The sequence below is a fragment of the Sciurus carolinensis genome, chromosome 17, assembly GCF_902686445.1.
Source record: "Sciurus carolinensis chromosome 17, mSciCar1.2, whole genome shotgun sequence".
Classification (NCBI taxonomy): Eukaryota; Metazoa; Chordata; class Mammalia; order Rodentia; family Sciuridae; genus Sciurus; species Sciurus carolinensis.
The window spans coordinates 2921830-2946734 of record NC_062229.1 but is presented as its reverse complement, the minus strand read 5'-3'; the positions used below and the strand labels follow the sequence as shown (position 1 = coordinate 2946734).

At 64.6% G+C, this 24905-nt stretch overlaps 1 protein-coding gene across 2 annotated transcripts in view; it reads right to left on the bottom strand.

The window, feature by feature from the left end:
• The window catches only part of Kdm4b (lysine demethylase 4B), a 117287-nt gene that overhangs the window by 5800 nt on the left and 86582 nt on the right, over window positions 1-24905 (bottom strand). Inside the window, exons 9-19 of one of the 2 annotated variants that reach the window (XM_047530668.1) lie at window positions 22048-22244; window positions 17139-17222; window positions 16708-16904; window positions 10048-10457; window positions 9759-9879; window positions 7635-7813; window positions 5839-6061; window positions 4393-4469; window positions 4182-4237; window positions 3785-3893; window positions 51-236 (exon numbers count right to left, since the gene is read on the bottom strand). In XM_047530668.1, the coding sequence (XP_047386624.1) occupies window positions 51-236; window positions 3785-3893; window positions 4182-4237; window positions 4393-4469; window positions 5839-6061; window positions 7635-7813; window positions 9759-9879; window positions 10048-10457; window positions 16708-16904; window positions 17139-17222; window positions 22048-22244 (1839 nt within the window). The remainder of the gene's footprint in view (window positions 1-50; window positions 237-3784; window positions 3894-4181; window positions 4238-4392; window positions 4470-5838; window positions 6062-7634; window positions 7814-9758; window positions 9880-10047; window positions 10458-16707; window positions 16905-17138; window positions 17223-22047; window positions 22245-24905) is intronic. The other variant, XM_047530669.1, reaches the window with a different exon arrangement.

Genomic DNA, 24905 nt, shown 5'->3' with positions numbered 1-24905 from the left:
CAGCTAGGGAGGGGGCGAGGGGCGGGGCGGGGGTGGGGCAGGGCATTCACCGCGTGTCCCCCCGACTTGTGCTTGAGGCAGGTGATGGACACCACGTAGGGCCAGTCGTCCGGCTCCATGAGGACCCCGGCAGCGTGGGCGCAGGTCACGTGGAAGGACGTGGAGCAGTGCTCGTAGGAGCACTGGATGCAGGCCCCCGACACCTTCTTCATCCTCTTCCGGCAGTACACACATTTCTGGGGGGACACGGAGCGAAAGGAGGCTCTAGCCGGGATCTCCTGCCTCATGGGGCGGGGAGCCCGTCTGGCAGGCCCCAGGGGTTACCTGGCAATGACCCTGAGGCCCAGGGCAGGAAGTCGGAGTTCTCCCGGAGCTCAGCCACCCTTGCCTTAGTTTGGGTGGTGACATCTGGGGAGGCCCTGCCCTGCTGGGGAGGGCATCTTCACTGGCTACCCGACCCCTGCAGGGGCACCACGGCCCCCGCTGCAACCCTGGGAGCTGCAGGAAGCACCAGAGCATGGCCGCCCCTCGACTGGCCCTGTGGAACGGCTCTGGGAGCCCATGTGCAGAGCTCGGCAAGAGGAGCAGCAGGCGCCAAGGGCGAGCCCCTTGAGGGGCCCTGGGGAACATGAGGGCACGAGGAAGCCACACGCTCGGTCACCCATCGGAGAGTTCAGGACAGGCAAGTGCAGAGACGGGAGGTGGATTTGAGGCTGCCACGGACTGTGGGAGGTGTGGGGGTGCCAGGGCTTCCCTTAGGGGTGATGGAATGTTCTGGACCTAGTAGTGATGGTCGCCCAATCTAAATGTGCAAACAGCCAGGGCACCAAGCACCTTCAGTAAGTGCTGTGGGGCAGGGTTGGCTGGGTGCTAGAGCACAGGTCCTGCACAGGGCCCTGGGGTCGTCCCCAGCCCCCGTCACAGCAGGATTGAGCCTCACCGCAGCAAAGCCTGCAGGCAGCCTCCTCTAAGGAGCGGCACTGGCGAGTGAGGGTCCGTGCTGCAGCCACCCTGCCTACCCTGCCCTGCAGGAGTATCCAGAGGCCAGCGCCTGGGGTGGCTGCCACACCCAGGTTGAGCCCACCGGACGCCTCACCCTGAGCATTCCATAAGCAGGCCCTTTATGGCTCCATAAACCATGTTCAAAGGCCAGGTCAGCCCCCTGGCCGAGGGCCCGCAGCAGCGCAGCGACCGGGTCGATGGCAATGAGAGCTCATTATGAAGCTGTCAATACCTGATGCTCGGCCAGCAGGGACCGGCACTGACGTGCAGCACGTGGGCCTGGCCGTGACCCTGCAGAGCTGGGCCTGCCCTTGGGAGGAGCAAGGCAGAGCCAGAGCCGAGCAGCAGCCTCCACCCCAGAGCTGGCTGGCCCTGAACTACCGGCCAGACGCGGCCACGGGGCCCCAGACAGCAGAAGCCCGAGAGAGCCCACAGCCCATATGTCCTAGAGCGCGGCACGCGGCACCGTGGGCACAAAGGACAGGCCCCTGCCCCACGCCACCACCTGTCAGCAGCTGCACCAGGGCTGCAGCATGGGTCACTCAGAGCACCCCCTCCTCAGGCTGAAGGCCCCGTCTGCCACATGCCGTGTGGCTACATGATGTCCGGCCTGCATGTTCTTGGCTTCCTTAGGCATCAGGCCTCCCCCGAGAGCCCTGGTCTGACAGCCTCGTCCAGAGCTGCCCAGCCAGGCCAGTGTGAAGGGGCAGGCCCGGAAGGGGCCAGGCATGGTGTTGGTTCTGGTTTCCACCTTGGTGGCCCTTCTCGGAGGCCCTCGGGCTAAGGATTCAGGGGGAGTTTCTGATGTCTACAGAGAGCCATGGACTGCTCGGGCTGCCCCCCAAAGCTTGGAGCATGCTGCTGTGACACCCTGCTTTGGCAAATGTGGAGAGAGCCTTCCCTTCCACCACAAGTCTGGCCGTGACCCACGAGGCCAAGCTGGCCTCGGCGTGCAGGTGAAGCTGGCTCAACCCGCTGCCCCACACCAGCGGCCCCAGAGCCAAGTCCCCCTTCCCGAGCTCTGGGTTCCTCCAGAAAGCTTGGGGTGTTTCCAGCAGCTGCCAGGGTCCCTCTGGGCCTGGCGAGGCAGGTGGACTCCCAGTCACACACTTCGCTAACCCGGGAGTCCAGGGACAGAGGACCAGGGTGCCAGTCCTGTGGTGCAGCCGGCCAGAGGCCTGCCGGTGGGGCTGGGCCGGCAGGAGTTAACTGCGCTCCTCGCCAGGCTCCATTAAGCAGTACAAGCCAGCCTGGTGTCAAGGATCTGTAACTCGTCGTTACAAGTGCTCGCGATGAAGAGGCTGCCTGCTGGAAACGCCAGGCGATCCACAGTGCGTCTGGGAGGAGGATTTATGCTGTGCGGCGCAGCACCATCGCTCCACCTGAACAATGAGGCCGCCGTGCATGGAGTCGGCACCGCCACGGAGGAGCCGCCCAGCTGTGCCCACTGCCCAGTGTGCCCCCGCAGTGGCCTGCTCGGCCTGCCCAGGCGGCCCCACCCCTGTGAGCTTGGAGCATGTGGTCCCAGCCCTGGTGCCAACTGCTCCGAGGGCCTGGGGTCTGCAGCAGGGTCAGCCCCGCCCCCCGTGCTCCAGCAGGCCCTGCCTGACACGCCAGTCGGCAGCCTTGGCGTCCACCTCCAGAACCGTCCCCGCAGAGCAGACAGCCAGACGCTGCCCGTGGCCTGGCAGGGAGCACACACGTGCAGTGCACAGGCCGGGGCTCGTTCCCAGTGCTGTGGCTGGGCCCCGAGTGTCTGCACAGGGAGCACGTGCAGCAGTGCCACCAAGGTCCTTCCAGAGCTGAGACTGGCCACGCCGGTCACCCCACTCCAGCCCCAGACTCCTCATCTGCAAGACAGGCAGGGGTGCCCGGCCACTGCTGCTGTGTGAGCCAAACCCTGAGGTAGGACGGGGAGTGGCCCAAAGCAGTGGGCGGCTGGGGCAGTGGGGGACGGGCTTGCACGTGCTGGGCCTGCCACAGGGAGGCACAGAGAGTCGCAGCCCCCCACTGCCCTGCTCCTCCCGCAGCTCCCCCAGGGGACCATGACCAGCAGGAGCGGAGGGCACCGCCGTGCCCAAGGACAGCCATGCTCCCGACAGGGCCAACCAGGGACGGAAGGCCAACTCGACGGCAGAAATCCAAACGCCTGACTGACAACAGCAGAGGACCGACAGCCACAGGCGAGGGGCCCTGGAAGGGCACTCGTCGCCGTCCTCCACAGGGAGGCACAGACCTGACCAGAGGCCTGGCCTCTCCAGGCAGCCACCAGCCAGCGAGGGACACCGCACCTGGGACGGGTCCAGACTCGAGTCCCCGGCCACCCAGGGCAACACGAGGAAGGCGCGTCAGAAGGGCGCAGCCCTGCCAGCCGGGACCGCCCAGGCGCCCAGGCACAACGCACAGGCAGAAGACGGGCCGCGCACAGCGAAGGACACGCAGCCACAAGAAGGAGGAGACCTGCGGGCTCAGACCCACCCCCGTGAACGTGACCGCCTGGTCCACTTTAGCGAGGGACCTAACGTGAGTGACCCCAGAGCAGGGGAGCAGGGCGGGGCAGTCAGCGGGTGTGAATTCGGTGGCGCAAGGCAGCCGGCTCCCGAGGCTTGCCGGACAACCAGGGCAGGAGGCAGCCATGTCCTCTGGCTCTGCAGAGGACGCCCCGAGCAGGCCCGGCTGGGGCTGTGGCCGGGGCCCTTTAGCTCTCATACTTGGCAGTGTGTCTGTCGCGCCAAGGTCGCCCTGCTGGTTGGTGGACAGGCAGGGGCCTCAGGGGACGTACCAGCTTCCACCGCTGCTCAGGAATGCCGCTGATGTCGACAGGGTGGCGCTCGATCACGTTCAGGAACCGCACCTCGGGGACGGCGATGGCACAGATCACGTGGATCCACCTGGGAGAGCAAGGTCGGAGGTCATAGGTGCGCTTCTGATGGTCTGGGGACCATCATAGAGGGGCTGGCCAGGCCAGGCTGGGCCAGGCCAACAGGTTAGTGGGAGGGGAAGGCAGGACCAGGGCAGGACACAGTCCCCGCCCTGGAGATGGCTGTCAGCTTGGTTGGGGACAAGGAACCTTAAAGGGCTCTGTCTGCCCTCCCCTCCAGCCGCCCTACCCACAGCGCGGGGAGCTGGAGGTGATGGCAGGCGCCTGGGCACCGGGGACAGGCGGCCGGGGCACCCACCTGCTGTCGGTGGTGGTCTGCAGCGCTCCCCCCCGGAGGTTACACAGGCAGCACTCCTGTGGGCAGACAGCGAGGCCAGGTGAGGCCACCTCCCACCCTCTCCTTACTCTCACCCCAGAGGCCACCAAGGGGCAGCAGGAGGCTCAGGACAGAGGTGAGGAAACCAAGGCCCCAGGCCCGAGATCCACCCCCTGAGGCCGGGCGCTGTTACCGCAGTCCAGGCATGCGCCGTGCACCGAGAACACGTCCAGCCGTCCTTGACCAGCTCGGGGCGGATGCCATAGCAACCTGGAAGACAGCGGGGGCGCTGAGACCAGGGAGAGGGCCGGTCGCCAGGGCTGCACCTGGGGCCAGGGCCCTCAGGGCCAGTGTGGTGCTACGGCAATTGCTCTGACCACTCTCTGCCTCAGCCCAGGCCACTGCGTGGGAGCGAGTGGCTGCAGAGCTTGTGTGGACGCAGACACTGGTGTGCCAGGGCCCCTCCTGCCCCTTGCCACCCCTGCACCCCAGAGGAGGGAGGAGGGTCTCTTCTGCTCTGCGGAGTTTGAAACGCCACCAGAATCGAGAACCACCCAGACGGCCAGATGGCTACTCATGCCACCCAAAGTCAGAGGCGAACGTGACCCGCTGTGCACTGTGGCCCTGGGTCTGGAAATGGGGAGAGGGTGGCATGGACAGGGGATGGGTGAGTCAGGCCCAGAGGAGGGGTTGGCACGCCTGCCTCGGGGTTCTGCGTAGCAAGGGGGCGGCTCTCTGTCGGTGGCGACCTCTGACCTGGTGAGGCAGGCTGGCCACATCAGGCCTGGAGCCGGCACCACGCTGCCCAGGAGCCCAGTGCTAGAAGCGGGCCCCAAACAGCCCCATAGCAAAGCAGAGCCCCGGCCAGGAGACGCCTGGACTTCCGAGGAGCCCGCCAGGGAGGGCACAGGCGGGTGCACACACACCTCCCCAGCAGGGGCTCCGAGCCCTTGGCTCCACAGCCTCTGCCCCCTGCTGCACCTGAGGAAGGGGTGGACGCCCTTCCTGCCTGGGCCTGGTCAAGCCTCTGGGCAGAGTAGGGGGCAACAGCAGGGACCCGTCAGCCCCTGACTGCAGAGGAATCACCTGGCCCCAGGGGTCACAGGTGTCTGATGGCACCTCATTGTGGAGGACTCAGAGGAACTGGCCAGGAGCCCCGTGGTCAGGTGAAGTGCAAGGACACTGGCCCCCGAGGCCATTCGCAGGGAGAGGTGGGAGGGGCAGGGCTTTCCTGGCCTTCCTCTCTTGCGCGGGGCTGTAGGTGAGCTGGCTGGCGCCAGACCCAGGCCAGCATGAGCAAAGCGCCCACAGGACGTGACTGTTCCCTGAGACTGTCCCCACAGATGGGCTGCACACCCTGGGCCACCCCTCGCCTCCTGGGCACGATGGGCGTGGGGCCTGGCCCTCCTCGGCTGGCCTGGTGGAGCCCAGGCCCTTCACGGTCCCAGGTCTGCCAGGCGCTCCTCCTCACCCAGCTCCTGGCCAGCGCGGGGCGTGCCCACCCCACAGCCAACCCGAGGCAGGCAGGACGGGCGAGCGGGAGGCTGCTGGGCCCGAGGGAGCGGGCCGCTCTGGGGCCCCTGGCACCCACAAGGGCCTGCAGGGGAGCCTGCCCCGCTGCCGCCTGGCGGGCACTCACTGGCATGGACCTGCAGGCAGCACTGGGCACAGGCAATCAGCGGGCTGGTCCCGTCGTCGTCCACACAGGAGTTGGCGGGCAGCGGCTCGGTGTTCCCCCCGCTGGAGGTGAAGCACATCTCTGGGATCAGCGGCCGTGTCTTCTGGCCGCTTTTGGAAGGTGGCGTGGTGGGGGGGCCCTCCCCAACGGAGGCTGGCGGTGCCTCCTTCTCGGTCTGCAAGGACTACAGGGAGGCGCAGCCTTCAGTGGGGAGGACGGACACCCGGCTCAGGGCACGGCCCGGCTCCTGCACCCAGGAGGTCCAGGCCGGCCTGCTCCGCGCAGCCCAGGCGGTGGCGCCCTCACCTCAGCCTCCCCGCCCCCACCAGGCCCTCCTGAGAGCCCCGAGGACCCCACACGGGACCCGGCCTGTCCCAGTCTGCTCGGGCCATCCAGGCTCAGCAGCATGCTGGCCAGTCAGCCCCAGCATCGTGGCTTGCTGGGGAGACTGACCAGATCGCTCCTGACACTCTGCTCAGCAAGGGGACACTGGCACTAGGACCCCAGCAGCGCCTCTGGCCACGTGAGGGACAGAACGGACTTGGGGAAGACGTCTGGAAACTGCGACTTGTCTGTCTCGATGGCCAGAGTGCTGCATCCCACTTAAGAGGCAGGTGTCAGCAGCCAGGGGGCAGGACCTTGTCATAGCCGTGCCACCTCGGTGGGACACGTGCCCCTGGCCTGCTGTCTCTCCAGGCCTGTAAAGGTTTAGATGTAGTGTCCCCCAAAAGCTCAGGTGTGAGAGGACACAGCAAGGTTTGGAGGAGAAGTGATGGGGTTATAGTCTTACCCTAGCCAGTGAACTGATCCCTACGGGGTTAACAGAGTGGTGACCGGAGGCAGGGGGTGCTGGCTGGAGGAGGTGACTCTGGGGGCGTGGCCCTGGGGGTATATTCTGCATCTGCAGAGCCGAGTCTCTGCTTCCCTCACCACACTCTTCCGCCATGAAGTCCTGCCTCACCTCCAGCCCTGAGGAATGGAGGCTGCTGTCTATGGATTGAGCCCTCTGAAACGGTGAGCCCTCAAGCAAACTTTTCTTCCTCTACAGTTGTTCTGGGTCCTTTAAAGTTGGGTCCTTTAATCGGAGCAGTGAAAAAGCTGACTAAAACAAGACCCCAGGCCCAAGCACAGCCCTGGGCTCAGGGCCTCCCCAGCGCAGCTGTGGGACGTCCCACGCACAGGGAGTGGGGCGCACCTCCTGGGTCCTGGAGGCATGAAGACCCGAAGGGACAGAGGAAAGGGAGATTCAAGGGCTGAAGAGGAACAGCAGGAGAGCCAGGTATGGTGGCCACACCTGCCATCCCCACTGCTCAGGAGGCTGAGCCAGGACGATCCCAGGTCTGAGACCAGCCTGGCAACTTGGCAAGACCCTGTCTCAAATTAAAAAAAAAAAAGCGGGGGTGGCAGGGCGCTGGGAGAAGTCGGCTGGCCCCCAGCAGGAGGCGGGGCGCAGGGAGCAGGTGCACCTGGAAACGGTGCCAGGCAGGGGACCCTGCCGGCCTGGCCACCGCGCACGCCACCCTCAGCACCTCACCAACGCCAACCGCTGGCCTAGGGCAGCTGCCTCCGCCCCTCCCCGCAGTGCCCCTGCTGCTGGGCTTTGCAGAGACGCTCCTGCATAGGTGGGTCGGGGACAAGGGGCGATGCCCTCTCAGGAGACGGGGAGGACTGCGGCCAGCTGATCCCGCCCACTCTGGGGCGAAGGGTCATGGACCTGGGATTCTCCCGCAGAGCCTGCATGACGCCATGCCACTCACCTGGCTGTAGGGGTAGAAGAGGGTGCAGATGGCGCAGTAAGGCTCGGTCAGGGCAGCCGCGGCGTTGAACTTGCGCTCAGCCTGGAAGCTGGCGGCCTTGTTCTTCCACTGCAGGGACAGCAGTGACCTCAAGGCCTCGGGGTCACTCACATCCTCCTCCCCAGAGAAAGGCAGAGCTTCTAGAACATAGCAGGCAAGCAGGGAGAGCTGAGCCGGTGGAAACCGACGGGGGCTGCCTCCTCTCGCCGCTTTGCAGAGGGCGCCCTGCGCGATGGGCCCACCCCCCTGCAGCCCTCACCCCCCAGGGTCTGGTCTCATGACAAGGGAGGGACATACTGAACTGTCCTTCAGCGTCCCCCTGGTGCCTGAGGCCCAGGCTGCTCAAGAGCAGTATCTGCCTTACTGTCCGTGCCTGCCCAGGCCAAGGCCCTGCCACCCAGGCCCACCCAGGCCTGTCTGCTGGGCACCCGTGCTGGGAGAGGCTGGGCCCTCCGGTCATCGCTGTGCCGTTTGTCTCCACAGTGGCCAAGTGGCCACCAGCAGGCACATGTTCACAGCGGGGCAGGCACGGACTTGTGGCCCTGGTGCAGGCACCTCGGCCTGCCAGGGGACGTGCTTGCCACGAGAAGCTGCAGCCACCTCCCCTCCCGGCCTGCTGCCTGTCCTGAACTGGAGCCCTTGGTCCCACTGCCAGTGGTTGTCCCAGGACCCCCACATCCCTTCCCTGCTTCTCCCATGGTGGCAGAGTGCTGTCTCCAAAAAGAAGGGGGCTCCGTAGAGGCCCCTCCACCCGATGGGCCTCTGGAGCTCTGGACTTGTCCAGCTGTGCTGCCGCTCCCAGCTGACGCAGAAGGGGCCAGCCCAGGACCCTGACATGTGCGCAGGACCTCAGGCCGAGCCTGCTCTTCTGGCCTCAGGTGCTGGTCCAGCTAGCACGGGGCAGGGAAGGCCCGGCGGGCCGCTCCTCTGTCACAAAGGTCTCAGGATCTCGCCTCCTCTCCCGAGCCCTCAAATCAGACCCAGGGTGAAAATAGTCATGCACACAATTTTGGATTCCACGTGCGTCTTAAGCAAAAGCCCAAGGCGATGGTGAGACGCTGGCTCAGCGCAACTTCTGCACACAGGGCAGCAGGGGTGAGAGGCTGCGGCAGCCCACACAGGCCAGACGGCGGACAGACTTCACCCCCAGTGTTTCTACAGATGGGCTGGGTCAGGGCGGGGAGGCGTTCCCCCTGGAAGCGCACCTAGAGACTAGAAGGGGACACCACCGGCCTTATCAAGCTCCGCCTGCCAAGGAGCTTCTGTGACCCAGTGACTCGGAACCCACGTCCAGGACTTCACATGCGGGAGGGCCCACGGCACCACACATGCCCACACTGCCCCGTGCGCCTGATACGCCTACCACGCACACGCACACGCACACAGTGGTGCTCCACAGCCGTCCTGGGACACCCATTCAGAGGCATCCCAACAGTGCCGAGGCTGCGGGAGGCTGGGGTGTGAGTGCCAGGCAGGACGGAATGCACAGGGCACAGGCGCTGGTGACTGCAGCCAGGCAGGGGCAGGAGCTGAGCACAGCCACAGCCAAAGGGTGCTGCCAGGATCAGAGGCAGCGAGGCCTCCGCACGCAGCCATGCCAGCCTGCCACCTGCCACGGCCACGTGCGCCCGGCACCAGGCCTCGTGGTTCACAGGCAGTGCTCCCTGACCTGCCCAGCAGGACCCCACAGGGGCCAGCAGTCCCTCTGCAGGGGTGAGCACCCTGAGGCGCAGGGGGAGGTGGCGCGTTTGGAGCCCAGGTCTGGGCCTGCCTTGCACTGGCCATGGATGCTTCCAGCAAGACCAAGTGCCCCGAAGGGGGAAGCAGGGTGGAGGAAGCGGGTGCAGAGACCCTTGTGTGGTTGTGGGACGGTGCAGGAGCCGTGGGTGGAGCATCCCTGGGGCCCGCAGGCCCGGCGTGTGGTGGGAGGCCAGGCAGACTGGGGCCAGCGCTGCTTCCCAGGTGACTGCCAGTGGAGGGGGTGACGGAGAGGGGCGGGGCTCCAGGGGAGGATGGCCCAGGGCCCCTGCACCGGCCGAGCCTCCAGCCCAGAAGCAAGGCCACTGGGAGAGGCCCCTGGCTCACCCTCGTCACTTGAGACCTCCTGCTTGACCACTGACAGCGGGGACCGGGTGGGTGGTCTGCCCAAGGGGTGGCGCCGGCTCTTCTTGATCTCCATCTTTAATTTGGGGAAGGTAGCTGGTACCTGAAACAGAACAACTGTCCCCGTGAGGCGTGGCGCCCAGGGCCCCAGAGCAGGCTGCGCCTGGACAAGGGGCGCGCCTCCCAGTCCCCGTGTTCCTCCGCCCCCCAGGAGAGCTGCAGGCACTGAGCGGCATGGGCAGGCCCAGTGCAGGCCGCTTCCCGCCCCTACCTGCACGCCCCCAGCGTGGGCCCTGGTCTCCTCCTCGGGGCCCGTCAGCTCCATGGGCGACGCCTGCTGGCCTGGCCCGGGGTCCCGGTCAGGCCCTGCCGTGCTGGTGCGGGGCACCAGGTAGAGCATGGGGATGATGGGCCGCGGCCGGGCCTCCTGCTCCTCGCCAGGCGCCTCAGGGAGCAACACGTTGAGGGGCGGTGGCGGGGTGCCCTCCCCCACGGCTGTGGAGTCTGGGACCAAGGCCGGGGGCTGCAGAGAGGGTGGCAGTCGCAGGCCCTCCTCGGTGGCCAGCGGGGCCGGAGGGGGCGGCGGCAACTGGGGCAGCAGCTGGGGCGAGAGGGGGCCGTAGCTCTTCTTCCTGCGGTCGCTCTTGGCCCTGCCTGGCCGCAGCTTGGCCCGTCCGTCCTCTGTGGGGAGAAGACACCACTCAGAGCCTGGCTGCGAGTCCACAGGCCCAGGCTGACCTGCTCTGCCCCAGGGCTCTCCAGGAGGACCCTGGCCAGAGTGCCAGCTGCAGGGAAGTAAGGTCCTCTCCAGCCCCAGAGGCGCCCCCCAGCCCCAGTGGGCAGAGAGCTGGGTGTGACAGGTGTCACAACTGGACTGGAAAGTGGGCCTCGGCTCCTCATCAGAAACTGGCCTCGACCAGCTCCCGTCCTGGGTCCTGGAGGACCAGGATGGCTGACTAATGAGCGCCCAGCATGGGAGGCAAGATGTCCCTGTGCCCTGGGCGCTTCCCGGGTGGCCTCCAGCAGACCTCGCTGATGGTGGGGTGGCGTGGGGGCTTCAGAAGCAGAACCACCAGCATGGAGCTGTCATGCTGGAGCCAGCAGAAGTGACATGGCCTGCAGGTCCGGGGCAGCCCTGCCTGGAAGCCCTGAAGCCCGAGCAGCGAGAGTCCACTGCAGGTGGCAGGGAGGAGTCGGGGCGTGTCTTTAGGGGCATTTGGTTTGGCGCCAGGACAAGCATGCAGTGAGGCAGCGTGGGCAAAGAGCTGGGCCTCAAAGACAGCCACATCCTGATCCCCAGAACTCGTGGACATAGCACCGGATGAAAGGGACTGTGTGGGGGACCAAGTGAAGGGCCCTGAGCTGGGGTCAACCTGGTCATCAGGGCCCAGTGTCACCACAGGGTCCTCATGAGGGGAGGCAGGAGGGGCAGAGTCAGAGCGAGACCCCGTCCCTAAATAAAACACAAAGTAGGGCTGGGGATGTGGCTCAGTGGTCGAGCACCCCTGAGTTCAATCCCCGGCACCCCCTAAAGAAGAGCCGTCAGCCAGGGGGAGAAGAGCGCTCCACCCAGGCCACAGCCCTTGTCTGGGCAGGGTCAGCGCCCTCCTGCCTGTCACACAGCCAAGGAGGATGTGGGGCAGTGCCACAGACGGCCAGCCCTGGGCAGGGAGGCCAGGGAAGAAGCAGGGCCGGCTGCCCCTTGGGTGCTGGGGTGGGATGGAGGTGGGGTGCTGCCCCTGGTGACGAGGTGCTGAGGCTGCCTGGCACCCCTGCCCACCCCTGGGAGGCCCCGCTTCTAGAACTCAGCAGGTGACGAGGCTGGCCCTGCAACTGCGCCGCTCACGTAAAAGGTGCCGTCAGGTGGACGCCATTCCCTGCAAGAACTCAGCAGGTTCACTCCTGCGGGCAGTGCCAGCAGCAGCCGGGAGTCAGGACACTGGGTCCCATCTGCCCCCACACGGCCTCCACTGCAGAGGACCAGGACTGAAGCCCAAGCGGGCTCCCTTATCTTGCCCGCCCTTCTGTGCAGTACAGCATAGGACCTGGCCAAAGGGTTTGCAGTGCAGGACGCAGGGGGGATTCCAGAATGTGGCCTCGGCACCTGAATGAGGAAGTGGTGCGGGGAGCCAGGGGCGAGGAGCCCTCTGCAGCAGGGCAGAAGCTGTGTGGACCCCCACTTGAGCACAGCTGCCGGCAGGGGCCACCCAGCCCAGGTGAGCATGAGGTGCTCTCGTCCTCTCGGGGGTCCAGCTCAGGGACCTGGCAGTCCACAGGAGGGGCTTCTGAGCAGTGGCAGCTGGGGCGGTGGGCACGGCAGGACCCGAGCTCACCCCGCCTGCATGGTGCTGCCACGTGGGAGGCCACGTCCTATGGGAGCCCCCAACTCGCCTCAGGCTCCAGGAGGGACCCAGTCTGGGCGGCAGCCCACTGCTCCTGGCCCTGTTCAGCTCACAGAGATGAACATGCCACAAGTCCTCCCCACTCGCTGGGGAGCCAGGACTCCTGACTCCCGCAGCTTTCAAAGGAGCAAGAACGAGGCCCAGCTCCTCGTGGTCTCCAGCGGGAAGCCTCGGGAACCATCGGACGGTGCTTCTGGGTGACACAGCCCAAGCCAGGACACCCCAAAGAAGGCAGGTGCTGGTAGCTGCCTCCGGGGGCCTTGCATGGGGACTCCTGAAGCCAGGGTGGCCACACCCCCTCAGGGACCTGGCCAGCCCCACACCTGCCCCAGGGAGGCAGTCCACAGGAGGGGCTGCGGGTCTGGCGGGTCCCTCCCCAGGACATGGGGACCTTGAAGGGTGGACTCTCAGCCTTCTCGGTTCTGGCTTCTGACACCCATCCAGGGCTAGATCCCGGGTCCCAGGCCCAAGGGAGGCCCCACACAGGACCTGAGCAGAGGGAAGCCGTGGCTTTTCCAAGCAGACAGCTCGAGCCTCTCCCGGGGCAGCCATGCGGGGGCGCCACATGCGTGCAGGGCCCCAGGCACCCAGGCCCAGCTGGAATGTGCTGGGGGTTCCCGAGCTTCACTCGCAGCCCCTGTCACCAGCCATCCCTGTGGCAGCCCTGCCCACCCTGGTGCTGTGGCCAGTGTGGACTGGCAGCCAATCGCCAGCTGGGGGCCACAGCAGGGAGGGGAGGTGTGGCCGAACCTCCTGGGCAGCCTGGCTCTGCTCCCCACCCTGCCCTGTGACGCCACCTGAGGGGCTCAGCCAGCGGCAGACGGGGGCCAAGCCGGGTGCCGGCCGGAGTCGCTGCTGTCCAGCAAGGCAGGCCTTGGTGGCAGGTGTGGCGGAGGCTTCCTCCGGCCTCCTGCATGGCCCTCGGGGCAGCTGCTCTCCAGGACCTAAGGCCGTGGGAGTGGTCAGGGACACAGGCAACCTCCACCACCGACCCCAGGGTCCCAGCAGCCAGCCCCGGTCTGCCACCTGCAGGCTTCCCCTCAGGACCCTGGCCCTGCCCCCTCAGCGAGCGACAGGCTCCGATGTCCCACAGCTCTGCTCCAAACTTGGGGCGCAGAAGGAACACCCGGGGCTCCTGAGCAGTGGCGGCTGGGGCGGCGGGCACTGCAGGACCCGAGCTCCCCCCACCTGCGTGGTGCTGCCACATGGAAGGCCACGTCCTATGGGAGCCCCCAACTCGCCTCAGGAAGGGTTGTGTCATGGCCCAGGGCCGGTGTCCAGGTGGGGTGCCGGCCCTGGGTGGAGGCATCAATGCAGCCCCTGCCCGGTGCCTGGTGGCCCTCCCTGTCCCACAATCAGTCCTCTCAGCGGCTCCCGCAGCCACAGCCCACAGCTGCCACCACCCCTCGGAGCCCTTGGGTTGGAGGGTCCCATGGTCCTTAACAGGGCTGAGCGACAGGTCCAGGGTCCCACAGGCTCTGGGCGGTCAGGGGGCATATGCAGTGCTGCCCACAGCCCGTGCCCACCCCCAGGCAGGGGCCGCCCCCCGTCCAGAGCGGCGCGCTTGGAGGGCCCACTGGAGAGCACGCAGGAGAAAGGGGTCTCCCTGGTGAGGGCCTGCGGGTGGGTGGACCTGAACGGCCAGTCCTCTGGCTCCTCAGAGCCCCAGAGAGGCTGGGGAACGCAGCAGTCCCTAAACAGTTGGCTCGGGCAGATTCATAAATAAGAAACCAATTGTGAAGGGAGCATTTCCCCTGCGGACCAGCAGGGCAAGCTGAGGCACCTGCCAGCAACGGCCCTGTCCACCCGAGGCCAGCCAGGCCCCCGATCTGTGGACAGGGATGAACAGACAGCGGTGGGCCCCGCACCCTTCCAGCCTCCTCCCAGGGCCCTGCCGAAGGCCCCAGCTCAGGAGCCCTGCAGGCTGCCCCACAGGGCCTCCCCGCCCCACGCCCACGCCCACGCCTCCCTGAGGGCTGCGTCCTCCTGATAGGGCAGTGGTCCTGGGCCTCCAGCAGCCTGGCTTTCTCCTCCCCCTGCCAGTCCCTCCACGTCCCCACTCGGCCTCAGGCTCATCTCCCTGGGCCCGCAGCGTGGCCCGTGCTGAGGAGACGCGGGTCCTGGACACTGCCACCCACCTTGAGAGCTCACCACTAGCCCGCGCAGCCCCAGCTGGGGCCCGACCTGCCTGTGGGGTGTGCATCTGTGCAGGACCCAGGGGTGGTCACGAGGGAACAGCCCCGTGCCCGGCGGCCTCTGCTTGGGCACTTACACCCCCGAGACTCAGCGCGTGCGCTTTAGAAGCAGGGTTGCTGCAGAGGCAAGGACAGGGGCCTGGGGGGCTGGCCCAGCACGGCCGAGTCCTTACGGAAGGGGGACCTGGACAGCGCCCAGGGAGGACATGGCGTGGAGGTGGAGGCTGGCGGGGCCTCAGCAGGCAGCCCCTGCCCACACCTGACCTTGGACATCCAGCCTCCAGAACCACCCTGGCTAGGGGACCTGGTCACGGCACTGGGGAGACTCGGATGTGCTCCAGTCAACCCCGGGGCTGCTTGGTGTCTTCCCAACTCCAGACCAGCGGAGCGCAGTGGCCAAGGTCTCCCACGCCCCACAAGGGTCGCCCCAGGGCAGGGCACGCTGGCCTCCTTTCCCACGCCTCGTCCCTGTCCTGCCGGGGGCACTCTCCAAGGCTAGCAACCCTGGGCCTCCAGCTGTGGGGTCCCATGAGCCTGCACCAAGGCCAGGCTGCTGGCCTTCCCGTCTCGGGGTGCGCGGGATTGCAGCTCAGACACGTCGCCCGTCACCTCGGCCCCCTTCGGGGGGGTGTTCTGAGTTCCTCGTCCACCTGCCGCTTCCTCTCACAGTGTCCTCATCTGACAAATGGCAGGTCTTCGTCTTGGAGTGACCAGACATGCCAATCTTCATCTTTTTTGTTTGTGCTTTTAAACAAAAATTTAGCCTAAAATTATCAAGATTTGTATCCCAACTCTGTGTTGAGTAGGTTTTAAAGCTCCACCTTCCCAGCCTGAGCTTGAACCCAGATGGCAGGCAGTAGTGGCATTATGACGTCCATGTCCCACTCCCGGAACAGATGGATAGTGACTTCCTGTGGCAGGAAGGGATCTGCAGGTGGGGTCAGTGAAGGACCCTGAGCTGGGGTCACCCTGGTCACAGGTCCTCACGAGAGGGGCAGGAGGGCCAGAGTCAGAGAGCCTGGAAGACGCTGCCTGCTGGCTCTGGAGCTGGCGGAGGGGCCATGGACTCTCCCTGGGCCTCGGGAGGGCCAGCCTGTGGCAACTGGGTCTGGCCCATGGAGGGCCGTGTTGCACTGTGACCCCGGGACAGTGAGAGGTGAGCGAGCGTGGTTTGGGGGCCAAGTTTGCAGTCACTGGGCACAGTGGCCACAGGGAGCTCAACCTGGCCACAGGACAGGCAGTGGGAGGGAAGAGGCTCCGGGTCACCATCCAGGAGTACCCTGCCAGGGACCCCATTCCTAGGCCCGCCATTGGTTCACCCTTCTCAGGTCCTGCAAGGCCAATGGCCGGTCTCGGTGTCCAGAGGCTGCCCAGCCTTATAACTCTGCTCTTGGCTCCCCCCCAGCAGACTTCCGGCCAGAACACGGTTGCCCCAGGCTGGGAGCAGCTGGACGCACCGGAAGTCCTCCTCGGGCAGCCCTCTGTGCGGCAACGCTCCCCGTGCAGGCCCGAGTCCAGTTAGACTTACTGCAGGGCCTTGTCTCCTGGTTGCGGTCACAAGTGTCCCAGCTATGACGAGACTCGCCCCGGCTGCTGGGCTTCCAGCTGGCCAGCCGAGTCTCTGAGCCGGGCTCACTGCCTGCGCGCCTGTGGCCTCAGCTTCCTTGCGAGGCCAGGTCTCTCTGTGGACTCCCAGCTGCTCTCCGCAGGACACTGTCCCGTGCCAGTGGGGCTGCCACGCCTGTCCTTTCCCTCCCTGGTCTTGCCTGGGTGGGCTGACCCTCCTGTCCCGCTGGGCTTGCCCCTGCCGCTCTCTCCAGGGCACCCCTGTGACACATGCACACAGGAAGGGCCAGAGGGGAAGGGCTGGGGCTCCCCTTTGCAGGGGCATGCACGTCGGGCAAAGATGCCAGCACAGCCAGGAAGAGGACACCCGCCGAGAGGATGAGTGGACAGAGCAACGCCGCCCACCAAGGGGAGACCTCCAAACTGCTCAGAGACCAAGGCTTTGCGGCCACACGCCCACACGGGGTGAAGGGTGTTCCTGAAAGAGCCTCCCCTGCGAGCCTGGGCCCCGGGGACAGTCCTGGGAGGGGGCCAGACCCTGTGCTCAGAGATGCGACCCCACTGTGGGCCCATCCAGTGTCTGGGCCGTGGACCTGGCCCTGAGCTGGGAGGAAGGAGGGTCCAGGCCATCGGTCCCTGGGTGCGGTTTTCATAGACTGCCCCTCCAGCAAGAATGCCGGGCCACTGGCCCCGAGAGCTCCAGCTGAGCAAGGACACGTGCGCGGCCACAGAGCCCGCCCCAGCTGCGGGCGACCTGGCACGACTGACCTTCGGTGCCCTCAGCCTCCTGCGGCAGGCCCTGCGGCAGCTCCTCCTCCTCCTCCTCGGGGTCGGCCTCCTGCACAGCCTCCTCCTTCACACAGCCTCCGGCCTCCTCCAGAAGGGCTGCCGCGGTGGCACCCTCCTCTGGAGACTTGGGGTCTTCGGCCTTGGGCTTCTTGGGCTGAGTGCGCTTCCGGTGGGACCTGGAGAAGGAGATGCATAGGCAGGAGGGGCGGTGGTGGGCAGGCCCCACTGTGCGCTCTGCCAGGCTCTGCCAGGCCAGGCAGGAGGAGGCAGGGAGGCCCGGCCTTTTGGGGCTGAGGGAGGGGGGCTGGCAGCTGGAGGTGGGACGCTGACCAACACCGGGAGGGGTGGCTGAAGGGGCGGGAGACAGTGCAGACTCATGGAGACAGCCGACGGACAGGAGGTGCACTTACGCCAGCCCCGGCTTCCTGGTCTGCTCTTTCCTCCTCTCCTCCTCAGTCTTTCTCCAGTGTCTGTTTTCTTTCACACTAATTTGTCTAGAATGTAAATTTCAGGGAGTTTTTCTCTAGTGCTTCCGTGGGGCTCCCCAGGACGCTTTGCCAGGGGCCTCACCTCGGGCGTGTGCCCTACCCTTTGGGCCCCCTCTCTACAGTCCCGTGGGTACGCAGGGGCTCGCGGCTGGCCATGGGAGGCTCCTCCCAGCTGGGGCCCAGGCCAGCCTGGCACAGGGACCTGCCACAGGCCCGAGGCCTGGCTGCCTGTGTGCGCTTAGTGCAAACCCGGGAGAACAGGGTCCAAGGAAGAAAGGAGCAGCAGCAGAGGAGAGCCTGCCTGCCAGTGGCCGGGCCTCCAGGCTGGGCAGAGCTGCTTTAGACTGACGAGGGCTGCGGCTTCCCAAGCTGCCCCTTGGCCAGGCGCCGGGGCGGAAGACAAGGCCTGGGCAGGTCACTACTGCTTTCCAGCGGGTGGGGATACCTGCCGCTGTCCGCCAGGACTCCCTACGTGGCCATGCGGCTTCCCTGAAGCCACTAGCCTTTCTGCACCGCCCCCAGCCAGTTGAGAGTCATCCTCTGAAGCCCCATCGGTGGCTGAACGAGGCCGAGGCCAGTTCTGGGAGGCCCTAACTGAGACAGCTGGCCCTTGCCAACAGCCCTGTCCCTGTCACTGAGTCCTGTGTCCTCCTCTTCCTAACTAGAACCTCTGCACCCTGACGGCTCTGGGCCTGTTCTTGCTTGTCCCCAAGCCTAGGGAGGCCACTTGATGTCTGCAGCATGAACCCCACAAGATGACCAGTGGCAGAAGCAGGTGTGGCATTCTGGATGGGGACACGGAGAAGCATGGAAGGCGTCACACACGTGGGGCACACGCAGGGCACTGCAGGGGAGCACAGGCAGGTGGGGAGGGATCAGGGGGTCCCTGACAGGGAGGAGCAAGGACACGGGCCTTTCCAGTAGGGCACCAACTGTCGCCCGAGACCAGCTTTCCCATGGTCTGGAACTGCCTCCAGCTGCAGGGACAGCTGTCCTGTGCCCACGCAGCGCTCTCGGGGTGGCCTCTTACCCACTCACCTGCCTGGGCTCCTCACGCCAGCCTCCAGGACAGTCCCTGCCCCACCCTCCCCAGCCCCGCCCAGAACCACCCCTGGAGGCCTCTCCCCAACTGGCCCCTCCCCTGCACCAAGGACCCAGCCCCTCAGGCCCTCAGGACATAGCAGGGAAAGGCTGGCCTGAGGCCCTCCTTGCCACTCCATTCTCCCCCTCCACGGGCCGCCTTCCCACGTCGCCCACGGCCATGGCCCTGTCCCACACCCGCACTGCCGCCCACGGACGTCAGGGGGCCCGTGTGCCAGCTTCTGCCCCGCACCCGCTGCGGCCAGCGGGCCTCCAGGACCTCCACCCGTGCTGGTCCAGGGGCCGTGAGGCCCTTCTTGATAGTAAGTCCGGGCACCAGCAGGTGCTCCACTCCTCCTCGGGAGCCCCAGGCCTCTGACCGTGGGCGGGCCCTCCCGCCTGCCCGCCTCGCCGGGGCTCCTGCCCAGGAGCCGCGTGCCCCTATGGTCTTCTTGCTGCGCTTCCCCTCGCGACAGGCTCTGCCCCGCCAGGGGGCCTGCAGGTCTCTCGACTTGGCGCAGGCTCTCCTGCCCCGGCCCTGGCTTGCCCAGGTTTCCTCAGAAGCCAGGCTGTCGATGGACCTGAGCGACAGCGTGGACGGGTGGCCGTGAGCGGGTTCTGAAGACAGGTGTGCGCGGCAGGGCTGCAGGACGGCTCCTGCCCTTGGCGGGCCTGGGACTCGGCTCCAGGCCTCCAGTTCCCTGCAGGTCCTCCTGTGTCCTCTGGTCCTTGATGGCAGACGCCGTGCGCTGCTCCTGCCCTGCTCCCACCCGCCTCGCCCCCTGGCGGCTGAGTGGCATCCTGGAGAGAGGGGGTCGACGGGCCAAGCAGGACATCGCCTGGCTAACGTAGACACCAGGGTTGGGCGCAGTCCAGACAACACCGCTAACGCTGTCAAGACGGAGGCGGGCGTCCCTTGGACCCCGCTGGCAGGAGTGAGTGGACACGCATGGTGATGGCCCCGTCACCGCGGGGCACGGGGCACATGGCCAGCCGGCTCTCCGGGCAGGCAGTCGGCTCTCCAGCTTCTCACTCCACACGAGAATCCAGGCCACCAGAGTGGCAGGTCGGGTGCGACTGTAGGCCAGGTGGAACCGTGAGGCGGTCACAAGCTCTGGGCCCTCGCCTCCCCTGAACTGGCCCTCTCCTCCTGGCACCTGCCCCAGTCCCGCCCAGGCAAGGACCAGCGCGGGCATGTGGAGGGCACATCCTGAGGGAGCGGCAGGGACACAGGCACTTGGCTACCCGCTCCTCTGGAGGCTGTGGGGACACGCCGTCGGTGGGAAGGGGCTGAGCAGGGGCCGGGCGGGGTGGTGCCGTCAAGCAGTGTTTGGGGATGAGGACAGGCCAGCCGCGTAGCGCAGTGTGGGGCCGCTCATCACCTTCCAGTCTCAGGGTGTCCATAGGCGTCCAGGAGTGGCTGGCAGGATCCGTTTGGCTGGTGGTGGGCGTGTGCTCTCCTGCCTGGGCTCCGGGGTGGGACACGTGGTTCCCGCCTACCTTCCTGGTGTCTCCACCCCAGGCCGAGGTGGGCAGCTCAGGAGGAGCTGGGTGCAGCCCGGAGGCCTGACCCCGCCGCAGAAGTGACTCACGCAGTCTCACACAAGTGGCCTGACAGGTGGGTGTCAACTCGGCCGACAAGATCCCCTCGTGGAAAATAAACCCGTGGCAAGGAGACCAGGTAGGGGCCACTGGCTTCCCACTCAGGCTGGAGGACCCGTGTCCTGGGAGAGCCAACGCCCACGGCTCCCAGGAGCCCAGTGGACAGCGCTCCCTGCAGGCCGTGGCTAAGGGAGGCCCCGCTGGGGGAGGCACCCAAGGGCAGCAGCTCCCAGCAGGGGATGCTGGTGGTGCCAACCGGGGAGGGAAGGGGAGGCCGAGGGTGCTGCTCTGCACCCTGCGGAGCCCAGAATGCCGAGAACCACCCCACCACCAGCCCACTGTGACGCCGCCGAGGACAGCCGGCTGGGCTGAGGGCTTGGAACCCGACTCCCAAGCAGCCTTCCTCAAGAGCCCGCAGAGGCCAGGACCCGCCTCCTCTTACACGAGGGAACAGCACTCACTGCTTGTCAGCCTCACAGCTCCCGGGCAGCGAGGAGGGAGCAGGGCGGCGGCTCAGCACACCCCAGAAGGGAGCAGGCTGGCGTCTAGGAAGGGGCGGCAGGCGGGCCGCAGAGCTGTTCCGTAAGCCGCTGCAGTACGGCCCCGCCTGGCAGCTCTGGCGGCCTGTCCTCTGTCCTCGGTGTCTAGTCTTGGCAGGCTCTTTAGACAACCTCTAATCCCATTCTGTTCCTGGAATGTGGCGCCTGTTTATTGGCAATCCGCTCTGTTGACCAATTAGCCTGAGCCACAATCAATTAACCATTATGCAAATAGCCCGTCCAGGGCGGAGCGGGAGTCCTGCGGCCCGCTGCCCGCCGCCTTGCCGGGAGCTGTCAGAGCCCTCCGCACAGGGTGGCTTTTCCTGGGAAAGGCTGAGAGCAGGAAATCAAAAGGACAGGCAACAAAGGAACCCAGAAAGGACAGCCTCACCTGTAGGCCAGGAGGCTGTCAGGAGGAGCCGTGAGAACATTCTAGAACACTGAGCACTCACTGAGAGAGGCTAGGGAGGGGGAAACGGGCGGACGAGGCCCAAGCCACCCACCGCGCAGACTCAGGCCAACAGCAGACGTGTCACGTTGACAACGAGCAACCGGTTGGGGGACGCTCCAGCCAGGCCTACTGGACTTCAGACAATGCCCTGCCCTGACTGGTGGTTGGGCCTTGGGTCCAGCCAGAAGTGACAAGCAGCTGCTGATGGAGCATCCAGTGCCCCAAGGGCAGGGAGGCGGCCTCCAAGCCAGGGCCCAGGGGCCAGAGTGCCGCTGGCTCGGATGTGGCCTGCCACCAAGACGGACTCACAGCTTTAAGTTCGAAAAAGAAAACCGCAACGTCCCCCCACAAGCGAGGATGGCCAGGGCCAGTCAGAGCTTCAGGGCACCGGCATGGGGACGCGGCCACCTGCATGAAGGTCTGTCATACGCGTGGATTCTGAGCCACCTGGTGAGTTGAGTGGATGTGCCAGAGATTGCCCAGCGGGCAAAGTCCCAAATGACTGGCCCTAGCAGGAGTGGCCAAGTCCCCTGCATCCTCCCGGCTCCAGCTCACACTTGGTGGCTACTGACTACTCTTTGGGGCCCAAAGTGGAAGGAACTCCAGGGATAGACGTGGCTGCAAGCAGCTCAGAGCCCTGGAGACTTGACCCTGCCTGGACAGAGAACCAGCAACGGGCGCCAGTGCCTGAGAGGTGCAGCTGCTGCTGGGCTGCTGGGTGTCCACCCCCAGCGGCGAGCCCAGGTCCTCCTCAGACCCCCACTCCCTTGTCCCCGGTCAGTGGAGGCACAGTGCCCAGCCCGCCTCCCCTGCCAGGCACAGACACACGCTGGCATGGCCGTCTGTGCTGCTGGGCGGGGACCCCGGGGTTGCCATGAGGCGGGACTGTCGTCCCCATGGCCATCCCCATGGACCGGGCCTCAGCGGTCACCTGTGGGACCTCGAACGCGAGTGGCACTGTTCACCTTCCACACAGCCTTAGGCAGGAAGGCGGGGGACGCGGGTAGCTGGCAGCTGGTGGACGCGTGCTTCCTGCCCAAGCGGGCGTCCAGGAGCCAGCAGGCCGGGGAGTGTGCTTTGGCCGGAAGCAGGAGACACATCAGGAAGAGACGAGGAGGAAGGACTGGCCCACCTGCAGGAGGCGGCCTGCGCGACCCACCTGCGGAGGAGCTTGGCCTTCAGGGAGGCCCGGGACGCGCTCCAGGAGCTGAGCGCGGGGCTGCTGAGTGCCGTGGGCCGCGTGTGGTCCAGCACGGGGAGGTCCTTGCCCTGCTTCCACAGCTCGTAGCGCTCGGGCTGCAGGATGCGCACGAAGACGTCCATGGAGATCTTCACCATGTCCTTGCGACAGGTGCACTGCGGGGACAGGAGACGGACGCCTGACGCCCCGGCAAGGAGGCCCAGGCTCCAGGCTCCCCCAGCCGGTGGAGGCCTCGCGGCCCGCCCTCCACCCGGACCTGCAGCTGGCCTTCCCTTCTCCTGACTGACACGGGAGGTGGCAGCTCCTTTCCCCAGGGAAAAAGCCGGGCCGCCGGTTCTCAAGCGGCACACCCCACTGTGAACCTCCGGCCTGCAGCGGAGTCCTGGCTACAGCTGGCAAATGCCCAGGCAGGCCGAGAGGGGCGAGAGCCGAGCACGGCAGCCGAGCCCGAGGCGACCAGCCTGAGACCTGCGTGAGAGTTCACACAGAAACCTCCTGCCTCAGTGCGCGGGCCCAGGCAGACAGGCGCACAGCGGCTCTGAGAGCCGGAGGAGGGGCCGAGTCGGCAGCCCCAGGGAGCGGGCGCAGCGAGGAGCAGGCGCGGCGTTCCCAGGGCGGTCACCTCCTCCCAGGCCTCTCCAAGGGCCACACTCAGCCGAGAGCCACCCCTCAGGGGCTTGGGGGAGGGGGCCCTTCACTAAGGACAGCACTGCCATGCCGCACACAGGGCAGGCGCGGCGGGCCTCCTGCTGGACTCGGGCAAACTCCACCCAGGACAGGTGGGACACTCATGTGGAATCCCTGGCAAGCAGCAGACTCAGGTGAGGAGGAGCCGACACCCACCACAGCCCCTGGCACTGCACAGAGCTGTCCCACCCCACTCCCACTGTCTTCAGGGACAACCTTGGGGAATTGGGGGCCAGAGAAGCCAGGCCTGGCGCATGACTCTGAAGTCCACAGTAGCCACTTCCTGGCTGTCTGCCAAAGCCCTGCCACCTGCACTAGACCCACAAAGGCTGCTGGGGGCTCTGGGCTCTTGTCTAGAGGATGGGAGAGCAGCATCTCCCTACTGTGAGAGGGAGGCAGGGAGACGGCGACCAAGGGTCGAGGGCAGGGGCCGGCAAGTGTGTCCATGAAGGGCCAAGCTGGAGGCCTTTTTGGCCTTGAAGGTCTCTATCTTGACCTCTCAGTCTGCGGTAGCTCAAAAGCATCATGATGTGTCAATGAATCAGCAAGACTGTGTGCTGACAAAACTTTATTCAAATATTGTCAAAATGGCCATACTACCAAACGTGCTTACAGATTCAAGGCAATTCCAATTAAAATCCCAAAGACGTACCTTACAGAAATAGAGCAAGCAACCCTGAAATTCATCTGGAAGAATAAGAAACCCAGAATGGCTAAAGCAATCCTTGGCAGGAAGAGTGAAGCAGGGGGTATCGCAATACCAGATCTTCAACTATACTACAAAGCAATAGTAACAAAAATGGCATGGTATTGGTACCAAAATAGAAAGGTGGATCAATGGTACAGAATAGAGGACACGGACACAAACCCAAATAAATACAATTTTCTAATACTAGACAAAGGTGCCAAAAATATGCAATGGAGAAAAGATAGCCTCTTCAACAAATGGTGCTGGGAGAATTGGAAATCCATATGCAACAGAATGAAACTAAACCCATGCAGGAAACTAAACTCAAAATGGATTAAGGATCTCGGAATCAGACCAGAGACCTTGCATCTTATAGAAGAAAAAGTAGGTCCAGAGCTTCAACATGTCGGCTTAGGACCAGACTTCCTCAACAGGACTCCCATAGCACAAGAAATAAAAGCAAGAATCAATAACTGGGATAGATTCAAGCTAAATAGCTTTCTCTCAGCAAAGGAAACTATCAGCAATGGGAAGAGAGAGCCTACAGAGTGGGAGAATATCTTTGCCAATCATACTTCAGATAGAGCACTAATTTCCAGAATATATAAAGAACTCAAAAAACTCTACACCAAGAATACAAATAACCCAATCAACAAATGGGCTAAGGATATGAACAAATGCTTCACAGAAGAAGATCTATAGGCAATCAACAAACATATGAAAAAATGTTCACCGTCTTTAGTAATAAGATAAATGCAAATCAAAACTACACTAAGATTCCATCTCACCCCAATTAGAATGGCAATTATCAAGAATACAAGCAACAATAGGTGTTGGAGAGGATGTGGGGAAAAAGATACACTCGTACATTGCTGGTGGGGCTGCAAATTAGTGCAGCCACTCTGGAAAGTAGTGTGGAGATTCCTTAGAAAACTTGGAATGGACCTACCATTTGACCCAGCTATCCCACTCCTCGGCCTATACCCAAAGGACTTAAAATCAGCATACTACAGTGATGCAGCTACATCAATGTTCATAGCTGCTCAATTCACAGTAGCCAGATTGTGGAACCAAACTAGATATCCTTCAATTGATGAATGGATAAAGAAACTGTGGTATATATATACATATATGTATATATATAGAGAGAGAGAGAGAAAGAGACAATGGAATATTACTCAGCCATAAAGAATGATAAAATTATGGCATTTGCGGGCAAATGGATGAAATTGGAGAATATCATGCTAAGCGAGATAAGCCAATCTCAAAAAACCAAAGGACAAATGATCTCGCTGATAAGCGGATGATGACACATAATGGGGGTGGGAGGGGGCAAGAATGGAGGAAGGAGGGACTGTATAGAGGGAAAAGAGGGGTGGGGGGGAAGGAAAAAATAACAGAATGAATCAAACCTCATTACCCTATGTGAATGTATGATTAT